Below are 20,529 nucleotides of genomic sequence, written 5' to 3'. Positions count from 1 at the left end.
CCCACTCTGTCAGGTTGAGAGTGCCCTGAGTTTGGTTGGGAACAGAAAAAACGGAAGTGGTTTCTCATAGACTCACAGGCTCTTTGCTGTCTTGGACACATCTTTGTGCTTCTTGGGGTAGGACTGGCCAAGAAAAAGGTGGCTCCTGCTCTATTTTTTTCTAGGTTATTTTGCAACTTAACTTCTCCTTTAGTTTTCTCCACCAGCACCATCTGCTCCAGATCATTTCCTTCCTATCTCTGACACTTGTGGTCTCTTTGTTACTCTCTCTATGAGCCAAGTCCTGCCTACTTCAATATCACAGTTTGGGAGGGAGGCAAGGATGAATTACAGAAATGAATTACGGAAGAATGTCTTTTTTCATAAAGAAATGCAACTTTATTATTCTCAAGTACACATGTAGTGCGTCAAACTAATGTCTTACAAAAGGTCACCAGTAAAGATCCTTCTTTAACAAATATGTCAAGATTGATGTTAATTAGCCCATGCATTTGCTACTTCTAAATGGATATTCCTAAAGTGCCTGAAAAGTACGGTTTTATGTAGGCTAAATATGCCACCTCTAGCAATATTGCTTATGTTCTTAATTTTCAAAACCAAGGCTGTTTTTATTGATTGTGTGAAGATAAACATTTTTCTACAGTCAATAATCACAAATTAATCCGACCCAAATAAATATGGTACCACATTTAGTTTTCCAACCCAAGGCAATGCAATGACTCACTTATTTCAAGGTACTTCTGATGTAGCAAAATTCCAGTGCAACGAAATAATAGCCACTGGGACGATGTTGCTGGGCCTGACCTAGTGTATATCTCTTGGGCTTCCCTCCTTTCTGCCTTAGGCTTCGCATTTTCCTTAGGGTCTCTTGCTAGCTTGGCTTGTCTAGGTCTCGCTGTGCAGGACAGTCTCAGTGCCTTCTAAGCCGGGCTGAGAATGGGCAGAGCTGCCTGAAGAGCAAAGGTGAGAGGTGGGGAGGGAAGAAGGCAAAGAAAGGTATCTGCCAGAGGAACCTGAAACCGACTCCTTGTCTGAAAGAGTGGGCTCTACGCTCCTCAGTGTGAAGGGCCCTTGCCTGGCTGGAGTGGCCCTGCCACCTGAGAGGTCAAAGGCAGGTCTTTAATATTTTCCCTCTTCTTATCCAAAGGGTCTGACATGTCATGACCTAAGCTGATTTTGCATGTCCCTAGAAGACAGGAATGTTCTGGGAACTTCTCCACCCCAACTCTAGCCAGTAGCCAGGGAATTCCTTTTGTAGGGTTGTCTTGGCAGTGCCAGGAATGACTCAGGTTCATTGTCATGGGCATAAAGGGGAAGGGGTTGGGGGAGGGGTTCTGGGAGAGAACTAGCAGCTATATGTGGCCTCAGAACAGCATGGAGTGCCCAAGGACCTAGCATAGTTTTCAAGCTGGCTGAGACAGCTGGAGCTTCTGTGACATCCAGCCCCATGGACCAAGAAGACTGCTAGCCAAGGGCCTGTGTGGCACTAAGAGGCACTCGTTGTGGTTCTGTGCAGCTGCCCCGATTGCCTCCTGGTCCTGTCTCTGCTGCTCCTCTGACAGGATGTGAGTTTGCTCTACCAGTGGGATATCAAAAAAGGTAGGACATGGAGCTGGAGCCCATCCCATCTACCTGAAGCCTCAAGACTTTTCCAGCATCTCTCTGGTCATCGGCACCATTTTCTGCTCCTCCTCATTTGCTGTCCCCCTCTTCCAGCCAGCACCCCCACCTCTCACCCATCTCTCCCCTCCAGGTCCCTGACAAGCCTTGACTGCCAGACAGCCTTGGCCTCTCCAGCCAGCTTTCCATTCTGGTCTCAGCTTGCACTCAGGGAAGTGCCTCTGTGACTTCAGACTTCAAGGTCTGAGGGGAAGCAGAGGGGACAGAACCAGCAGGAAGCTAAGGAGGGGTGTAAGCAGAAAGAGGAGACATGACGGGACCCCTGGTGATCTGAGAATTTACTTCTCTGGATTAGACAGGTCCCAGCCTTTGGATGTTGATTGGTTTCAATAGGAGGTGGGGGTGAAGGCAGATGGCATGTGGAGGGCTGGGGCAATCCTCAGTTCCTTGGAAAAATAGACAACATAGTGGAGTGGGATGGAAAAGGATGCAGGTCTAGCGTGGATATTCACAGTCACAGCTATGGACCAAACCCTGGGAGCCTACTTACCTACTCCTGCCATCTTAGCCTCCTCATTCTTTCTCCCCAAATCTTTTTCCATCCCTCCCTATCACCATCCCGGCAACACCTCCAGAGCACCCCATCTCTCCCGTGCCTGGTCCTTCTTCCAGGGGCTCAGTAGTATGTCTCCTTCTCCACCCAGCCTGTTAGAGAGATTGGGGAGAGGAGTGAAGCATGAGCTGCAAAGGAAGCATGAGATCAGTCTCTCAGGTACTGCAGTGGCTGAGGCCAGGTGGAAGGAGGGAGGGGCCTGCTGGGGAGCTGCTGGAGGGGAAGGGAAGGAGAGGGGAGGGGAGAGGAAGGGAAGGGATGGGGGGGAAGGGAAGGGAGGGACGGAAGGGTGAGGGAGGGGAGGGGGAAGGGAGCTGTCTAAGAAGACAGCTGCCCCCAGGTGTGGTGAAGAAATGTAGCCTTGGGCTTTAACATCTGTCTTGATTTTTCAGAAGTCAGAAATTCAGGTTGTATGTGAAAAGCGCCAAGTTTTAGAAATCAGGCCAGTTAAAAGATACCATGCGCGCGCACGCGCGCACACACACACACACACACACACACACACACACACACACACAGATTTTGGCCGTACTAAATGAAACACTACCCGCAGGCCACGTTTGGTTTGGCCAGCTTTAACCCAATAAGTGATAAGAAAAAAATGCTTGTTGGGAAAAAAACAAAACAAAACCAAAAAAACCTTGTTGATTGATCCCTGGGAATCAAGAGGCTTGGGCTCTAGGGCCAGCTCTGCTACCCCTTGATTTAAGACCCGGAACAAATAAATTCACCTGTGTTTCTCCTCGCCTTATCCATAAAATATGGAGAAGACTGGATGACCTCAAAGGGCCTAATTCTGATGTTCAGTGACTGCGGCCGGCCTGGGGCTTTGGAGACCCCGGGTAAGTTAGGTGGGATGTAGAACCTGAGAGGAAGAGGGCAGGGTGGCAGGTTCCGGAGAGAGGGGCTCCTGGGACATGGGATTCCAGGATCCGAGGGCTCCGAGCTGCAGGAGCAGCGACGCCTAGTGGGTGGAGTGTGGGGAGGAGCCTGCAGGAGCAGCGGGCTGCGGGGGGCCGGGCTTTGCCGGACGGTTGGTGGGCTGGCAGGTGCTTACCCCCAGGATATCGCCGCAGGATGAGCTTTCGGACCTCATCATAGATGAAGATGAGGAGACTGTAGGGGAAGGCACAGAACCACCAAGTGACCCTGAGAGCAACAGAGGAATCAGGAGCATGAGAGGTTGGCATAGTGTAACCCACACCAAGTAGGGTTCAAATGGCTCAGACCTGGATCCTACAGGGGGCTCAAGGCGCCTCTCTGCCACTCACTGGGGCCGCCTACAGAGACACTCACTTGAGCGGGTACATGCGGAGCGCCACCCCCATGCCGGGGCAGTAAGACAGAAAGGCAGCCAGCGCCGTCTCCTCCAGGAGCCCAAAAATCAGGATCTTGTTCCTGGAAAGACAAACAAAGGAGGGTAGGTAGCAGCAGGGACACCCGTGGGAGCACCGAGGGTAGAGAAGGCACATGAAGGAAGATTACACGCGACGTCTTCCCGTGTCCTCCCTCCTCAAACATGCTCTTCTCATGCTTTGTGAAACCAAAGGAAGATGCTGCTTTTTTTCTTTTCTGCTTACTGAGTTTATCACTGATTGTTCTCTATTGAACATAATTCATTCATTGAATAAGTCTGTGGAGTGATGTGTTCTGTGTTGGAGATGCAATGGTCAACATGGGGCTTGCCCTTAGGCAGCTTATAATCTTTTTATTGCTCTGGGAGCATGGCCTGGGAAGGTGTTGTCTCCCTAGGAAGATGCTTTTTTTTTTTTTGCTTATCTGAGGATTGAATCCAGGGCCTTTGCACTGAGGTACATCCCCAATCCCTCCCTCCCTTCCTTCCTTCCTTCCTTCCCTTCTTTTTTTCTCTCTTTTTCTTTCTTGCTTTCTTTTTTTCTTTCTTTCTTTCTTCCTCTCTCTCTCTTTCTCTTTCTTTCAACACTAGGTCTTGCTAAGTGGAGCCCAGGCCTGTCTCACACTTTTTTAACATCTCCCATAGGCCCTGGTGGTTGTTCAACACAGACTTGAAGAACAGGAGGTTTACGAATCCTTAGCCTGTGGGTGCTGCTGCAGGTGGTAGGTGGGGAGAACATGCCAAGCCACTACGTTAGAAACCAAAAGGGAGGATAAGCCGGGGCAGATTCTGGAGTCAGACAAGCAGGGTCTGTTCCCAGCTCTGCCATTTCCTGGCTTTGGGTGGTAAACACTGTTTAATTGCTCTGAGCTTTGTGTCTTTTTCTGTAAAATAGAGATTTTACCCTTATATCATGGAGTTGCTGGGTAAATTATGGCAACTATTGCAGGAAAGCTCTGGAACACAGGAACTGCTCAGTGATATTGCTATTGGATGCCTGCGGTCTTGTGTGGGGCACTGTTTTATGGCTTAGATCAGTGGTTCCCCAACTTTTCACCCACTAAGGGCCCTCTTGCTTTTCTTTCATAAAGGCCACATTCTAATTGGTTCTGTCTCTCAAGTCACATTTGTTAATAAGTAATGAATACATTTCCCCTTATTTTATGCATGTATGTATGTATGTGTGTATGTGTGTTTTGGTTTTTGAGACAGAATCTCACTATGTAGTCCAGGCTGGCCTCAAACTCATGGTAATCTTCTTGCCTCAGCCTCCTGTGTGCTGAGATTACAGGTGTGTACCATCAGGCCCAGGCATTTCCCCTTTTAAAATTTAGTTTTTATATCCATGGCTTCTAAACAGAGCTGTGGGTTGACATGTAGTCACTATTTTGGGATATGTTTTCTTGGCTTTTGCCTAAGAACATCCTGTTAGCAAGCCCCCTTCTCATACATGAGTGTTCAACAAGCGCTTTGAAATAATGCAGAGAGCATCTCTGAGAACCCCATGGGGCCGGGGACCTGCGGGGAGGCCGAGGTGCCCTAGGGCTGCCTCTGCTGTTTCTACCCCTTCCCTCTACTCTGTTGGACTCCATGGTATTACTTTCCGTTTGTCTGTCTGGTGGGCTGACCCTGGTCAGTTTGTCGTGTTTTCACCTTCCGGTGTCACCCACCATGAGTCCCAGGCCCCAGGACTGCAGCCAAGTTCTTAGACTCTCTGAGGCAAAACTCACTTGAGGAACTGTGACCACGGTTTACAGGAGGAGAAAATGAAGAGAACCGGCCTGACATCTTTGGCCTCAAGCTCCATCCATGCTAGAACCACAAACGATTGCATTCTTAACGGGTGCCAGGCTCTGTGACTGCTGAACCAGCACAGTGGAGGGTGTACCTCGGGCACAGCCCTGCTGGATCCTCCCCGGCTGGGTGACATTAGGCACCGTGTCATTTAACCTTTTTGAGACCTATGGTGAGGCAGTGTAAACAGTAACATCCGCTTTGCTGAGCTATCGCGAGGCTGAAGGGTAGGGGCAGGACTTACTGCAGTGGTGACTAATGCATGGGAACACACTCTAAGGAGCCTGAATCTGAGCCTGAGCAGCTCACAGCCCTCAGGTGGACGCCAGCGCTGCAGGGCGAAGCTGTGCACCAGGCTACCTGCTGAGTAGGGCTGGGGAGCGCAGGAGAGTCTGGACTCGGCTGGACAGAGGATGGGGTGGGTGGCATTTGAGTAAGAGAAAAAAGGGAGGAAGGAAGGGAGGGAACAAGGAGCCAGGGAAAGAAAGAAGAAAGGAGGGAAGAAAGGAAATGTGGAGAGAAGACGTAAAGGAAGGAAGGAGATTATGAAGTACAATTTGGAGGTAAAATCAGGACTCATTAGAAATAGTCCTATCATTCCTTCCTCATTTTTGTTCAAGCCTGGCTGTGGATAAACACCCTGCTGAGTAATATCCAACACCCCCTCTGCAGACCTGGGCCAGGGCGTTGAGGTGACCTGACCTGACACACCTCCAGCCTGTGTGGGTTGGCGACTATGCCCAGAGCACCCTGCCTGGGCGGGTGGGTGCTGGTAGGGGTGGGTGCTCACTTCATGCCCTGCTGGAAGACTGAGTTGCGGCGGGTCTTGCAGATGATGAGGTCAGCCCACTGCACCACCACGATGCTGGCGAAGAAGGCGGTGTGGCACGTGAACTCCACCACCTTCCGCTGCTCGTAAGTCTAGGGAGGGTGGGCAGAGAATAGCGAGTGTCAGAGCAGGGGAGTCCAGCACCCTCCACCCCAGCCCTGGCTGCCCCCTCTCCATGCACGTGCATGCCCCGCCCACTCACCCACTCCTGTCCATAGCTGTCCTCCAGGTCGTTCATGGTTCGGTCGTCCCAGTCGAGCCGGATTCCCAGCAGCCTTGATGGCAGAAAACCATTCTCTGCCAGGATCACAAAGTACGTGAAGAAGCCTCCCAGCGCCTGGATCATCCCTGTGAGGAGTGGGCAAACGGCAGGGCGGGGTCAGAGGAAGAGCAGGAAGGGGCCAGCGACTGACACCCGGACATGGAAGTTTCTGACTCTCAGGGAGCTGACCCCTGTGCTGGAGCTTCACTTAGTGCTCCTCCCTCTAGAACCCTAGGGAAAGATGCCCTGGTGCCCGCCCCCCAGCCCCAGCCCCAGCCAGCGCACCGATCTGTCCGTAGGCCATGCTGATCAGCCGCTCGTTCACAAGCTTGTCTGTCTGGGAGTTTCGTGGCTGCCGCTTCATAATGTCACTCTCAGCTGCTTCATAGGCCAAGGAGATGGCAGGGACCTGTGTGGCAGGACATGGGGGAGGGGCAGGCATTCCAGGAATTGGGAGAAGACGGGACAGTAGCTGATTAGCAGTGTAGATTTGTTTTTGTTTTTGTAATCGGAGTTGAACCCAGGACTTTAATGTCAAACTACATCCCAGACCTTTAATCTTGTTTTTATTTTTGGAGACAGGGTCTCAGTATGCAATTCAGCTGGCTTTAAACTATGTAGCCCAGGTTGACCTTGAACTCAAGGCAATCCTCCTGCCTCAGCCTCCCAAGTGCTGAGATTACAGGCATGCACCACTATGACTGGCCCTTTCTAATTTTTATTTTGAGGCAGGGCCTTTTGATATTGTTAAGCTGCCCAGGCTGGGCTCAAGTTTTCCATCCTCCTGCCTCAGCCTCCTGAGTGCTGGGATTACGGGCATGTGCTACCACACCAGGCTCATAAAGAATCTTCAATACAATTCCATGATCTTCCAGGCCTTGTTCATCTTCTCTTCAACTGTCATGGCTTGGTCAGCTGTCCAGGTGACCTGTCCTTCACCAGTGGCCCACCCTACCCAGTGGTCTCCGTGGCTGCCTGGCCCGCCCTGCCCCTGTGGCCTCACCATATCTGTGCCCAGGTCAATGCAGAGGATGGTCACAGTGCCCAGCGGGAGGGGGATGTTGGCGATGATGAACAGCAGGAAGGGGGTGATCTCGGGGATGTTGCTGGTCAGGGTGTACGCGATGGACTTCTTCAGGTTGTCAAAGATCAAGCGGCCTGTGGGGGTGACAGCAGGGGGCTACAGGGACCCTCCCCTACACCTAGCCTGCAGCCAAGGCTGCCTGGTTTCCTGCAGGAGGAGGGTTGTGCCCGAGGGGAGCTAAGGCAAGGCTGGGGCTGCCTGGAGTCCTGACTGGACTCCCACATGGGGGTGAAAGGTCTGGGAAGCAGCGTGCTGGCTTCTCACACCCTGGGCACCCACCATCCAGGCCCATGCAGCTTCCTCACCCTCCTCCACGCCTGTGACAATGGAGGCAAAGTTGTCGTCCAGCAGGATCATGTCTGCTGCCTGCTTAGAGACGTCAGAGCCGGAGATGCCCATGGCAATGCCGATGTCGGCCTTCTTCAGCGCAGGGGAGTCGTTCACCCCGTCCCCCGTCACTGCCACAATGGCTCCCTGGGGAGAAGACACCTCCAGAGCTCCAGGACAGGCCATCTGGCTTCCGGCTTTGCCCGCCCCTGTCATCCGCTGCCATGCTCACCTGCCTCTGACAGCCTTCTACGATGATGAGCTTCTGCTGCGGGGAGGTCCGGGCAAACACAATCTCCGTGTGGTCCCTGAGGATCTCGTCCAGCTGCTCGGGCGTCATGTCCTTCAGGTCTGAGCCGTGCACCACACAGGCCTTGGCTTCTCTGGAAGATGGGCAGCGGGGCTGATTGCCTGGGCCTGGGCCTGTCCCGCTGCTTCCTGGCTCCTGTAGCCCCCTTGCTAAGTAGAGACCCCCCACTGCTTCCTGGCTCCTCTCCCTTGATGCTCAGTTTTCCCACTTCTTTCAGCACAGGTGACATTAATCCTCGCCAAGAAGCACCCAGGGGCATAAGTAGCTTGCTAGGTCACCTTAACTGTGTAGTTGTGAACATGAAAGTTCAGGAGGGTACAGTGACACCTCCAGCATTACCCAGAGCATCAGTGGTGCCGCTGAGACACACCCTCAGGACTGAGGAATCAGGCCCAAAGCGGTCAGAGGTAAGGCCACAGGCTAAAGGCCAGAGATGCTGCCCAAACACCTCAGCGGTGTGCTGATCAGGTGGAGAGGGCTCCTGCAAAGGCCTCACCTGGGGTTGACTTGGCTCACAGGAATGTTGAGCCGGGCTGCGATGTCCTCCACCGTCTCATTACCCTCTGATATGATGCCCACACCTTTGGCGATGGCCTTGGCGGTGATGGGGTGGTCTCCGGTCACCATGATTACCTGGTGAGAAGGTGAACAGAGAAAAGGAAAGCACCACTGAGAGTTTTTCCCCTCCTACTCCTTTTCCCAGATCAGGTAAAGGTAGATAACTAGATGTCTTGGGCTGGGAAATCCCAGCCCAATAATGGAGTGCATGTGTGCATTGCTTGTGTGTGTGCATGTGCGTGTGGTTGGGTAAGGGAGAGAGATGGTGACAAGTTGTGTTGTGTTGTGTTTGCTTAAATGAAGAGAAACACCTGCAACAGAGTGACAAGCTAATGGGGGCCCCTTGGGGGGGGCAATCTCCACTCAGGATTGTTTAGGAGATGTTTCAGGAGTTTGGGTTTCCTGGAAGATGAAGCAGCCAGAGCTGGAAGGATACTTCATTTAATGGATTCCTCATTATACAGATGAGAAAACCGAGGCTTCATGAGGACCTCGGATTTACTCAAGGTCCCAGGGACCCAGTGCTAGGACATGGCTTTCTTGGTGTCTAATATGATCACTATATCCATGTAACTAGATGCAAGTGGGGCTAAGACCGAGGTAGCTCCCTGCCACTGCCCTGACTGCCTTGGACAGTCGTCTATGGTGTTAGGGAAAGATAATTCCTGCCTTGGTCCTGGTAATGTTCATAGTTGCTGCAGAATGGATGGAGTGGGGTAGGGCGAGTGGCTGGCAGCAGACAGGCCAGTTGAGGCTATTCGTGTAAATTGAGCAAAGTTGGGGTAGGATGGCATCTGCACACATAGTTTTCAGGGAGAAACCTACCATCCTGAGAGGAAGTTTCTTCAGGTCCCACAGCCTTCTCCTCTCCCACTCCCACAACACTACAGGCCTCCCAAATGAAATACAGAAGCATCTCTGCCATCCCTGTCCTCTGTGAACCTTCCACCCAAGGCGTTCATGCTGGCGGGCACCCCCTGGAAACCCTGCGCTCCCTTGGCCTGCGTGCATGCTTCCTGCTTGGCTTCCCTCCACCTTCCACACACTCCTCCCAGCCTCCTCGGGGTGGCAGCCTGGTAGAGCGGAAGAGCTGGACAGGGGACCTAAGTCTAAACATTGGCCTTTTCCAGCTATAGGACCTTGGACAAGTTGGCATACCATGTCTGGCACAATGCGAGGGATGACTCCGACCTTTCCAAGTCATCATGGAGATTAAGAGACATTCAGCAGATGCCCAGCAAACCTCAGCTCTATCCCACCTCCCTCTCCTCTCCTCACTGGTTGCTGTATTCCTCTCTCTCCACTTGGTCTGCCCCAGGGTTTCACTCTCCGCCCTCCTTCTGACTCAGTTCTCTTCCTTGGCAATATAATAAAAGGTATCAGCAAGCCTTTAATTTGCACCTGTGTGCTAATGAGATTTAAACCTGCAGGATTTACCCTCTCTATTGAGGTCTGAATCGTATTCTGGCTTTCCCTGGAATCACCCTCTGGGTTTCTTATAGACAAGGGGTCCCCACCCCTTAGGCTGTGGACCAGTACCAGTTCATGGCCTATTAGGAAGCAGGCTACACAGCAGGGAGGTGATCGGTGGGTGATCTAGTGAAGCTGCATCTGTATGCACAGCCTCTCCCCATCACTGGCATTACCGCCTGAGCTCTGCCTCCTCTCAGATCGGCAGCAGCGATAGATTCTCACAGGGTGGAACCCTCCTGTGAACTGTGCACTTGGAAGATCTGGGTTTCAGGCTCCTTTGAGTCATCCTGAATCCACCACCACCTTCGCACCCCTCATCCCCTGGTCCATGGAAAAACTGTCTTTCATAAACCCGGTCCCCAGTGCCAAAGAGGTTGGGGACCGCTGTTACAGATGCTTCAAACTTAAGGTCTAAATTAGAGTCGTTATTCTGCTTCTGCCATTCCACCACGTCTGCTGCTCTACTCCCTGCTTTACATACAATTTTTTTGCTCATTCTGTCCCTTTCGCTCCCTTATCTTCCTTGCCTCCCATGTCCAATTGGCAAACAAATTCTGAAAACATTTCCACGTGCAGCTATTTCTTTCCATGTCTCTGTCCTAGTTCAGGTCACCATCCCTTATCTGAACTATTGTATAGCCTCTTAACCTGCCTCCCTGGCTTTAGCTTTTGCCCAAGTCCAGTTCCTTCTCCATCCAGGTCACCTTAAAGCTAGACCTGTGATGTCTACGGCCCTCTGTGGCCCATGGAATAAAAGCCCTGGCAAATGTAGCATTTAAGCAACGTCTTTCCAACTGGCCTTGACCCAACATTTCAGGCTCTGTCCCCGGCATTCCTGTCCATCTCTCCCCCGCTGACTCACATGCCCTCTCACAATGTGGCCTCGTCAGGGTACGCGCTGTTCCCTGGTCTTGCCTGCCTCCCCCTCTCTTACTGACCTACAGAATACTCTTCAGCCTTTAAGGCCCGGATCAAATATCATTCCCTCCGTCAAGCACTGTCCAGTTCCCCACAGCAGAATTAACTGCTCCAGGCTTCCAAGTCCAATAGATTCCTTGCTTGGCCTCTGTGAGAGCGCCCATCATGGTGAGAGGCCATGGCCCAGCAGAAGCACGGGCACCTGGACGAGCCAACCATTCTCTGCCTTCCCAGCATCTCCCTCCCAGCAGTTCTATCTGGGGAAAGCTAGCTACTGGCTCTGAGTTTTCATTCCAGATGGGAGTAATGATGCGTATTTCAGAGACTGAGTGGGTGTAGGGTTCAGAGTTCACATGGAACCAAGTCCTCTGGTGCAGTGGGTAAGGACGGGTTGCCTGGCTGGCTTTGAATCCTGGCTCTGTGACTTACTAGTTGTGAGGGCTTGGGCATGATACTTTGTGCCTCAGTATCTCTCTCTGTGGGGAAAAAAGGAAAAATACTACTGCTCACCCAGAGGGTGGTGGAGGAGATTAAATAAGATGACAGAGATTTAGTGCTTAGCATAATGTCTGGTTTATGGAAAAGTTTCCAAAAAATTGCCTGAGTTCCGAGTCTCTGACCCAGAGTAGGTGCCCAAGGATGCAGAGTGTTGCAGTTGTTCTGTGATGGGCTGTAAAAGCATCTGTTTCCCATGAGCGGCCACGGGATAAGGAGGCCAGGCCCTGAGTCGTGTACATCTTTGCACCCAGTGTTGCACGCAGGACCTGGCCCTCACCACACAGGTTGAATTATGAGCGGGTGACAGCGTCACAAGGGGCTACCAGAAAAAGCAGTTGGCGAACAGCTGTCCTGAGGACAGGAAAGTGAGCTCCAAGGCAGAATGGAGGTTTGTCAAGGCCAGTGGCACCTTGCTGGGCGCTTGATGCATAGTGGGCAAACAATAAACCTGCGTTGCATGAAGAACAAACTTGGCTCCGAGGAGTGGTCAGTAAGAAACAACTGTGGGTGAATCAGTGAGCCTAGAGAGTTGTGCTCAAGGAGGGGCAATCTAGGGCTGATGGGGTGAGTGAGTGGGAGAAGACAGAAGCCTATTGACCCCCCAAATGGTTAGAGAGAGTGGGCAGGAGCTGGGAAGAATCTGACTGCCAGGTCTCTGAGTCAGGTGCCAGATGGTACTTGAAATCAGAAGGAAAGGCTCACACACACGTGGGACAATAAGCTGTGCCGAGGAGACTGAGTCGGACATGGGAAACTGACCGCCCTGAGCTACAGGGAGAGGACGAGAGCCCCAGGCAGGGATGGGTCTATTTTTCCTTTGTAGGTGGAGGGGTAGGAAGCCCCTGGGAGCCTGGGTCTCCTAGGACCACAAATGATGCAAAGCCTTCGCCTTTGGTACCAGGCAGGCAGGACAGAGGGGAGGAGGGAGGCCAGTACCTTGATGCCCGCACTTCGGCACTTGCCCACAGCATCTGGCACAGCTGCCCGGGGTGGGTCAATCATAGACATGAGCCCCACAAAACAGAGCTTCTCTGTGGGAAAGTTCAGTTCATCTGTGTCGAATTTGAAGCCACGAGGAAACTTTCCGGAAGGCAGATTCAGGTGGCAGAACCCTTGGTAGGGGGACAGAAAGCAGGAGTTAGAGCAGCACGGTGGGCACCCCTCCTCGCAGGAACACTGCCGAGGTGTGGCCCTGCTCCCGCTCCCGAACCTCACCCAGCACACGCTCCCCCAGGCCTCCCAGCTCCATGTAGGCGTTCTGAAAGGCATCTTGCATCTCTTTGTCCAGAGGAATCTCCTTGCCCTGTACCAGAATGGTGGAGCATCGGTCCAGGATGCGCTCCGGGGCCCCCTTCATCACCAGCACATGGCTCTGGGGGCTGTCTTCCCGCTCATGGATGGACAGCTGCAGAGAGGAAAGGCAGTGACAGAGGGGCCATGCTTCCCTCCATGGCTCCAGTGCCCATCACATGGTCTGATGCAGAGCAGCAGCTGCTAAAGACATCTCCCCTAACAAATAACCCCAGCCCACCAGGGACTGTCTACCAAGGGGGAATCTGTGTGTGGAGGGGTGTTTGCTTGTAGTCCCATGGTTGCAACCTGAGAGTCACTCATTTGAAGAATAGGACAGTCATGCATTTGAAAATAGTTATCCATATCAGTTAAGGCAGGTGCAGACGCCAGGTGGTCACACCCACCACCCCACAACGGCCCAATGGGCTTTACCTCCATGGCTCACACAGAGCATGGCCAAGGCTATTCTCGGCATTTCACAGATACCTAGAGGCCCAGGGATATCATAAGGGAATTACAGAGGTGTGCCTCTATTAAAAGGAATGGCAGAGCTGGAGGACTTCTGCCAGTTGGTGGGGAGCTATGGGAAGAAGAATTGAGAGGGCCACAGAGTGCGTGTAATAAGTTGCAGGGTGACTGTAACCAAACAGGAAGTCAAACGAGTTGTCCTGGGACTGAAGCAGGAGTAAGAGGACAAGATCCCCAGGGGCTTCCATTACTTCTTCTGATTTGTCTACTCCCCCACCTCCCATGGCTCCATTTTTGTTCTTTCTCTTCCTCTGTCCCAGCAGCCCAACCAGACCTGGTACTTGTTGGTAGAGTTGAAAGGAATCTCTGCCACCTTGGGGTTCCTGTCCCTCATCTTCCTCACAGAGCCACAGGACAGCTCGATGCACTTGAGCAGAGCAGATTCAGAGGCGTCGCCAGCTGTGTCCCGCTGCCAGAAGGGAAGAGAACTCAGTGTCACAGTGAGGGAGGGAAGGCGGTGAAGGAAGAGGTGAGGAGGCGCGGAAGCCCCAGGCAGCCTCAGGGGTGGGAGGGAGAGCTGGGCATCAGCGTCACGGGGACTCTGGAGACCTCCCCCCAGTATACCTGGGTGTGCTGCCTGACCCCTACCTTGGACACAGAGATGTTCTCCTGCCCAGCCTTGAAGACGGCTCGGTTGCAGAGACCAGCGATCCGAGACAGGGCGGTCCATGTAGGGGACCGTTTGTCAAATGTGGCCCCTGGGGAAAGATGAGGGAGAACAGGAGCTTGGTGCCTGTTTAGGGCCTCTAACTCACCCCTAGTCTTGCTGAGTCCCCCTTGGCTCCCTCAAATCCCACTCACTCCCTCCAGAGCACATAATCACCAGACTGATCTTCAGTGGTGTCAGCCTCATGGATCTGGTTGTCAAACCACATGTGGGCGACAGTCATGCGGTTCTGGGTGAGGGTGCCCGTCTTGTCTGAGCAGATGGTGGACGTGGAGCCCAGCGTCTCCACCGCCTCCAGGTTCTTCACCAGGCAGTTCTTCCTCGCCATGCGCTTGGCTGTCAGCGTCAGGCACACCTGGTAGGGAGAGAGGAGAATAAGAAAGAGTTGAGCCTAGAGCTGCATATTCCCATGTCCTAACTCTAGACTGTAGTTAGGCTTTACCCTAGATGAGTGATAGCGAACCTTTTAGAGACCAAGTGCCCAAACTGCAACCCAGTGCCCACTTATTTATTGCAAAGTGCCAACACTGCAATTAAATCTGAATACTGAAGTTTTAATTTAGGAAAAAAACTCTTAGCATTGCAGAGATGGCTCTGTGTGCTGCTGTGGCATGTGTGCTATGGAATCTCCAGACTGCATTCTTTCTTCACTGTACCCCACAAGCAGAATGGGTGTGATGTAGCAGTAAATAGTGAATGTGTTCAACTTTGGACATGGTCAGTTGACATCATAGGTGTATATTAAGGTTAAATGCTCTCAAGGTATGGAATATTTGATTACAGCTCCGGAGAGGGTGCACAGCTGTCTACACAGAAGGGAGGAGATGGGCTTATTCTAGGGGTACAGAAGAGCAGAGAGCTGAGGCTGGAGAATGATACGTCACAGTAGTTGATGAAGGACAGAGTTCTAGGAAGGTGGACAGAAGTATCCATTTCAGCAGCAGAGTTAAGGATGGGAGCTGAGAAAAGGTCACTGGATTTGCTAGTTAGTCACTGGTGACCTTTGAAAGAGCCTTTACAGACAGATGAGTTGGCCAGAATAAGCCCTGGTCTGTGAGGGTGGAGGTGGGGGGTGTGAGAACATAGATGTGGAGAAAGGGGACCATGATAAGCGTTAGAATTAAAGCTGAGTGCCCAGATATAGCTTGACCTGAGAGTTTTTCAGACTCCAACTCTGAGCTGTGTATTAACTGATCTCTGAGGATGGTACACATCTGATATATGACTTTAGGGAACCAGAGGAAACCGTTGCTGAAAGACAACAAACAGCTATGTCTTTTTCCTTTCAAGGAAAGGGTAATAAGATCCTACCCTGGGGGCACTTCAGCCTGACCCACTCACAGTGACAGTGGCCAGGAGCCCCTCAGGCACGTTGGCCACGATGATGCCAATGAGGAAGATGACCGCTTCCAGCCAGCTGTAGCCCAAGATGAGGGACAGCACGAAGAAGGAGACCCCCAGGAACACAGCCACCCCTGTGATCAGCTGGATGAAGTGTTCGATCTCCATGGCTATGGGCGTCCGCCCAACCTCTAGGCCTGAGGCGAGAGTGGCTATGCGGCCCATCACAGTCCGGTCACCTGTGGCAATCACGATGCCTCTGGCGGTGCCTGCAGCAGAGGAAAGGACATCAGGTTGGGTGTGCTAGGGATACCAGGGACTGAAGTCTCATCCTCCTATCTGAGCAAAGAATATCACAGAGCAAAGGGGGCCAAAGATTCAGATCCTAGAGCCCATGTTGAGTAGATTGTACCCTCTTACATAGATCACCAATCCCAGGTGCAATACAACAAAAATTATTTTTTCTTATATTTGGCTGCCTGGAGAAAAGCCTTGCCTACAAGTTCAAATTGGGGAGATCCAATCAATGAAATAAAAGGTGCTTGTGGCATTTCAGTAAAATCAATCTCATACTTTATATTACCCAAAAGTATGTTGTGAACACAAAGAAAGCACTTCTGGATTTTTTTATGTACTGTAGTCTTAAGATTTTGTTTTCCAATGTAAGGGATGAATCTCTATGAAAGAAGGTAGGCAATTGTGAATATTTGTGTAACCATTACAGGGTCCTCTGGCAAAGGAAGTGTGTAGTAGGGAAAGCATATATATTGGAGTCGGCCAAATCTGTGTTTGAATCCCTGTTTGAATTCCTATGTAGGGGTTGTTTTAATAATTCAATGAGATTAATGCTATAATGCACATAGACTAGTGCCTGGCACATAGTAGGCACTCAACAAATGTTAGTTCCTTTCATTTCCTCTCTTCCCCTCTCTTCAAAGCCCGCTGCAGGACAAGCAATAGAAATATCTTATCAGGCATTTCTGAACAAATCAATTATAGGAAATGTAGTACAAATTTCAGAACCTCAGCACATTAAAAATTTAGGAAATTTAATATGTGGTGAGTTTCATTATAATTCCAACTTGCTGAAGGAGGAAAACAGTCCCAAAGAAACACACTGTGCTGAGGAGAAATGAGTGCTGGGAAGAGAAAGCTATGGAGTTGGGATCCAAGGACTCCTTTGCCCCACTGTTGGGGGCTTGTGGTCTAAACAGGCCTCTCTCTCACACCACCTCTACCCCACTGCCTCCTTTGAGGCAGCCTGACACCGTTCACTGGCCGGCCCACAGAGGGCATCAGGGTCATCTGTGCTTAGGCTTTGCCTCTATGGGCTGGGGACTTTGTGAGTTCTTACTGACCATTATTCATCTCCAGAACCCAGGACAGAAGTGGAGTGACCTGGGCAGGCTTTTGTTTGGCTCAGGCCTCCATATCCACCTAAAGAAAGACCATATGTTCACCTGCTCTACTCCAGCCTGAGCTCTGGTCAAAGGAGGTAACTCGGTTAGGACCACAAGCAGTAGTAGAAGGCATCAGTTCAACTCAAAACTCTTAAGAATCAAAGTTGATCTTGGATATCTGTACGTGAGTGTGTGTGTGTGTGTGTGTGTGTGTGTGTGTGTGTGTGTGTGTGCATGTAGAGGCATCTTCACCCAATATCTGAGAACCCTGGGGTGGACAGAATGGAGCTTTTCCTGTGGGGAGGTGACTTTCCCAGGGGGTCACGCTGCCTCTTGCCAATGTGCTGCTTGTTCCCTGGACAGGACTCTTTCTGTAATATTCAGGGTCCCCGATGTCTCCATGCCCTCGTCTGTGGCAGAGGTTTTGTCAAATGGGGCCAGCACAGCCCCCCCATCCTGACCGAAGAGTCGGGACTCAGACTGTTCCCTCCACTGGACCAGGACGAGGAGATCCCCCGGCAGGCGAGCCTCTCACCTTCCACGCAGTTGGTTGAGAAGAAACAGATATTACGGGTCTCCAGGGGGTTCTCATGCGTGAACTCAGGGGAGCGGGTCTGGGGCTCCGACTCCCCTGTTAGGGATGAGTTATCCACCTGAGGAGGAAGGCGTGCACAATAGTCAGACCAGCAGCAGCACTGCAGTGCACAGAGCTGTCTCCTGAGCCAGGTCCAGCCACCCTCAGGCTCCGTGACATGAGGGACAAAATTACACTTGCACTCATCACATATTTATGGCATTGTTCAGCTAGTGCCCTTGCTCTGGATTGGAATCCCAGCTCTTATGGACTTCTTGTGTGACTCAGGATTATTTACTTTACTAACTGCCTTCAGTTACTCGTCTGTAAAATGGGGGATGTAATCACAGTCACTGCAGTGCACAATCCCAGGGGGAGCCACTAACACTGTAGTCTATGGAAATGTACCTCCCAGGGTTGCTCAGGGCACAACCTGTGTGGGCACATGCAGCAGCTCTACATGATGACACCATTCTTTCCAAGGGAAATTGGATAGCATATGGGAACATATATAAAAATCTGACACATAATTGGTACTTGGGAGATGATTATAAGTGACTGTGAAAGAAACCTCCAGGGCATAGAGCGTTCATAATGCAGAGATACAGGGAGACATGCACAATAACACAGGCTGAGAGATGGATCAGCTGGGAGGTGTGGGGAGGGGTTGGTATTAGGAACTAGGTCTCCTAATTTAAATCTCCGTGGGGATTTCTCTAAGCTTTATTCAGCCTGCTTCTTAGGCACAACTACTTGCTGTGGTGTGATTCCCTCACCTTACAGCCGTGAGAAGAGATGATCCGGAGGTCAGCAGGGACTCTGTCCCCACCCTTCACCTCCACCAGGTCTCCCACCACCACCTCCTCCGCATTGATCTGCATCTTCTCTCCCTCCCGGATGACGAGGGCTTGCTGTGGAGAGGCCATGGGCATCTCAGGAAATGCTCATCTCTGTCTCCTCCCTTGATGGCTGCTGGCCCCCTCTCCAACCCCACCAAAGGAGAAAGAAATCCCCACACCCTTAGTAACACAAGTAGGTCCCGGTGTGGAGACCCAGGGCTCTTTTCTGTCTGTCTCCATCTCAGCACAGGTGTTGAGCTGGGATAGGCTGGATCACCCCAGGAACCTTATGACCCAGCTTGGACTGCGCCCAGCCCGACCGGCTACCTGAGGCACCATGTTCTTAAAGGAATCCATGATCTTGGAGCTCTTGGCCTCCTGGTAGTAGGAAAAGCAGCCAGTGACGATGACCACAGCTGCCAGCACCACACCCAGATATAGCTGGTAAGGAAGGAGAGTGTGAGGAACCTGCCCCTGCTTCCCCAAGCACTCAGTGCCCTTCTCATGAGAGCCTGGACTTTGTCTGTCCCTGGGAGTGAGAGTGGTAGGGGAAAGTCCTTCTCTCCAACTTGCCTTGATTGTCCACCCCCTGCTTTCCTAGGATGAAAGGGGCAGGGTGGGACTGACTCACTCACTGAGTGCATATGTAATGGGGGTGCTTTGTAGATTTCTACAGCAGCCTCACCCCTTTTCAGCTCAAGGTACAGGACAGCGGTGGGACTGTGACATGAGGATCTTGTTCCTTGCACTCTCCCTACCACTCTATTAGGGGTTTAGAATTGAAGGACAGAGTTATGGGCTGGCCCAGGGTCAGGTATGTGGCTCACGTTGTCATTGGATGGCTCATCCTCCATGGCAGCCTGGATGCCAAAGGCCAGGAAGCACAGGATGGCCCCAATCCACAGCAGGATGGAGAAGCCCCCGAAAAGCTGACGGCAGAACTTGACCCACTCAGGGGTTGTCGGGGGTGGAGTGAGGGCGTTGGGCCCATCCCGAGCCAGAACGTCCTGAGCCCGCTGGTTGGTGAGGCCCTGGGGCGCAAGGCGAAGAGGTGTGAGATTAGGATTCAGAACCAACTTGACTGTCACTGCATCCCAAGAGTGCCTCAGCAGGGGGTAACGTCCAGCTGGGAGGAAAACTCCACCAGGTCAGAAGAGGAGGAGAACAGAGGAGGTGGCATTTGTGAGGGGACTTGGAGGGCTTGAAGGCTGAGGGAGACTGACTGCAGTTTCACGTCTGATTATTACTGGATTGATACACGTTTTGGTTAGGGTCACAACACCTCTGTGCAGGCAACCTGGATAAGGTCCCTGGAGAGAAAGACACCTCATCTGATTCTTCCTCCAGGCTCTCTTCCTCCAGATCCTCCCTTGTACTGTGCCTGCAGGGAGAGCCTGACATCATTCGACGCTGGCAATCATCTGTCGCTTTCCATGGAAATCCTGTCCAGGCTCTGTTCCTCGAGCCCCAGGCTGGATCAGATGTTTATGGCCCCTTTTGGGTCCTCACTTGACTCTAGAGGTGGCACTTGACATATCGTTTGGGAATTCATTTTTTTCTTTCTACTAGATTTTGATCAGGGACAACTTCTTATTTATCTTTGTATCTTTGTATCATTCATTCATTTATTTAATAAATGTGTGCTGAGCACTTACTATATGCCAGGTAGTAGGGAGGAGTCCAGAGATAGACACAACCAAAAGTTCCTGCCCTCTAGAAAGATCATATACACAATGAACAGTTATATATTAATGCCAGAGGGTGAAAAGTGTTGTTAAGGGAAATAAAGTAAGATATAGGAATGAGGGCACAGAATTTTAGGAAGTGCAGTTGGGGAAGAGTGTAGAAGACATTGACCCATGAAGTTTTTCTATGAACATGTTTTCTTTTTTTTCAGATGATTTCTCAGTATTGCCCAAATGGGTCTTGAACTCAGGAGCTCAAGTGACCCTCCCACCTCAGCTTCCCAACTAGCTGGTACTAGAGTTGTGTGGCACCATGCCCATCAGATTAGCGATATTTTAACATTTCAAAATGTTAGGCTTAGCAATCTGACTGTGCCACTTCCTTGTTTATATGACCTTGGGAAGTTACATCTGAATCTCCTAGCTTTAATTAACAGGCCACCATACCTACCTCAGAGGGTTGTTATAAGGATTAGAGAAATATACATAATGTATCTATCACAGGGCCATTTAAGTAGCATATGGCAGAAGGAAACTATTGTAATAACAGAAAGGGGGGCCT

At 51.4% G+C, this 20,529-nt stretch overlaps 1 protein-coding gene across 1 annotated transcript in view; it reads right to left on the bottom strand.

Annotated features, from left to right (window-relative positions):
• Nucleotides 1-355: 355 nt before the first annotated feature.
• Nucleotides 356-20,529, bottom strand: part of Atp1a2 (ATPase, Na+/K+ transporting, alpha 2 polypeptide) — a 25,556-nt gene continuing 5,382 nt past the window's right edge. Inside the window, exons 4-23 of the mRNA XM_005400194.1 lie at nt 19,110-19,313; nt 18,610-18,723; nt 18,220-18,354; nt 17,405-17,522; nt 15,470-15,738; nt 14,285-14,483; nt 14,050-14,159; nt 13,736-13,870; nt 12,856-13,045; nt 12,577-12,752; nt 8,690-8,826; nt 8,116-8,266; nt 7,862-8,030; nt 7,476-7,630; nt 6,758-6,881; nt 6,413-6,558; nt 6,172-6,302; nt 3,530-3,631; nt 3,291-3,382; nt 356-2,325 (exon numbers count right to left, since the gene is read on the bottom strand). Of these exons, the coding sequence (XP_005400251.1) occupies nt 2,297-2,325; nt 3,291-3,382; nt 3,530-3,631; nt 6,172-6,302; nt 6,413-6,558; nt 6,758-6,881; nt 7,476-7,630; nt 7,862-8,030; nt 8,116-8,266; nt 8,690-8,826; nt 12,577-12,752; nt 12,856-13,045; nt 13,736-13,870; nt 14,050-14,159; nt 14,285-14,483; nt 15,470-15,738; nt 17,405-17,522; nt 18,220-18,354; nt 18,610-18,723; nt 19,110-19,313 (2,886 nt within the window). The 3' untranslated portion in view covers nt 356-2,296. The remainder of the gene's footprint in view (nt 2,326-3,290; nt 3,383-3,529; nt 3,632-6,171; nt 6,303-6,412; nt 6,559-6,757; nt 6,882-7,475; nt 7,631-7,861; nt 8,031-8,115; nt 8,267-8,689; nt 8,827-12,576; nt 12,753-12,855; nt 13,046-13,735; nt 13,871-14,049; nt 14,160-14,284; nt 14,484-15,469; nt 15,739-17,404; nt 17,523-18,219; nt 18,355-18,609; nt 18,724-19,109; nt 19,314-20,529) is intronic.

This window comes from Chinchilla lanigera, unplaced genomic scaffold, assembly GCF_000276665.1.
Source record: "Chinchilla lanigera isolate Chin_1 unplaced genomic scaffold, ChiLan1.0 scaffold00067, whole genome shotgun sequence".
In the NCBI taxonomy this organism is placed as follows: Eukaryota; Metazoa; Chordata; class Mammalia; order Rodentia; family Chinchillidae; genus Chinchilla; species Chinchilla lanigera.
The sequence above is the reverse complement of the archived record's forward strand: the minus strand, read 5'-3'. Positions and strand labels throughout refer to the sequence as shown.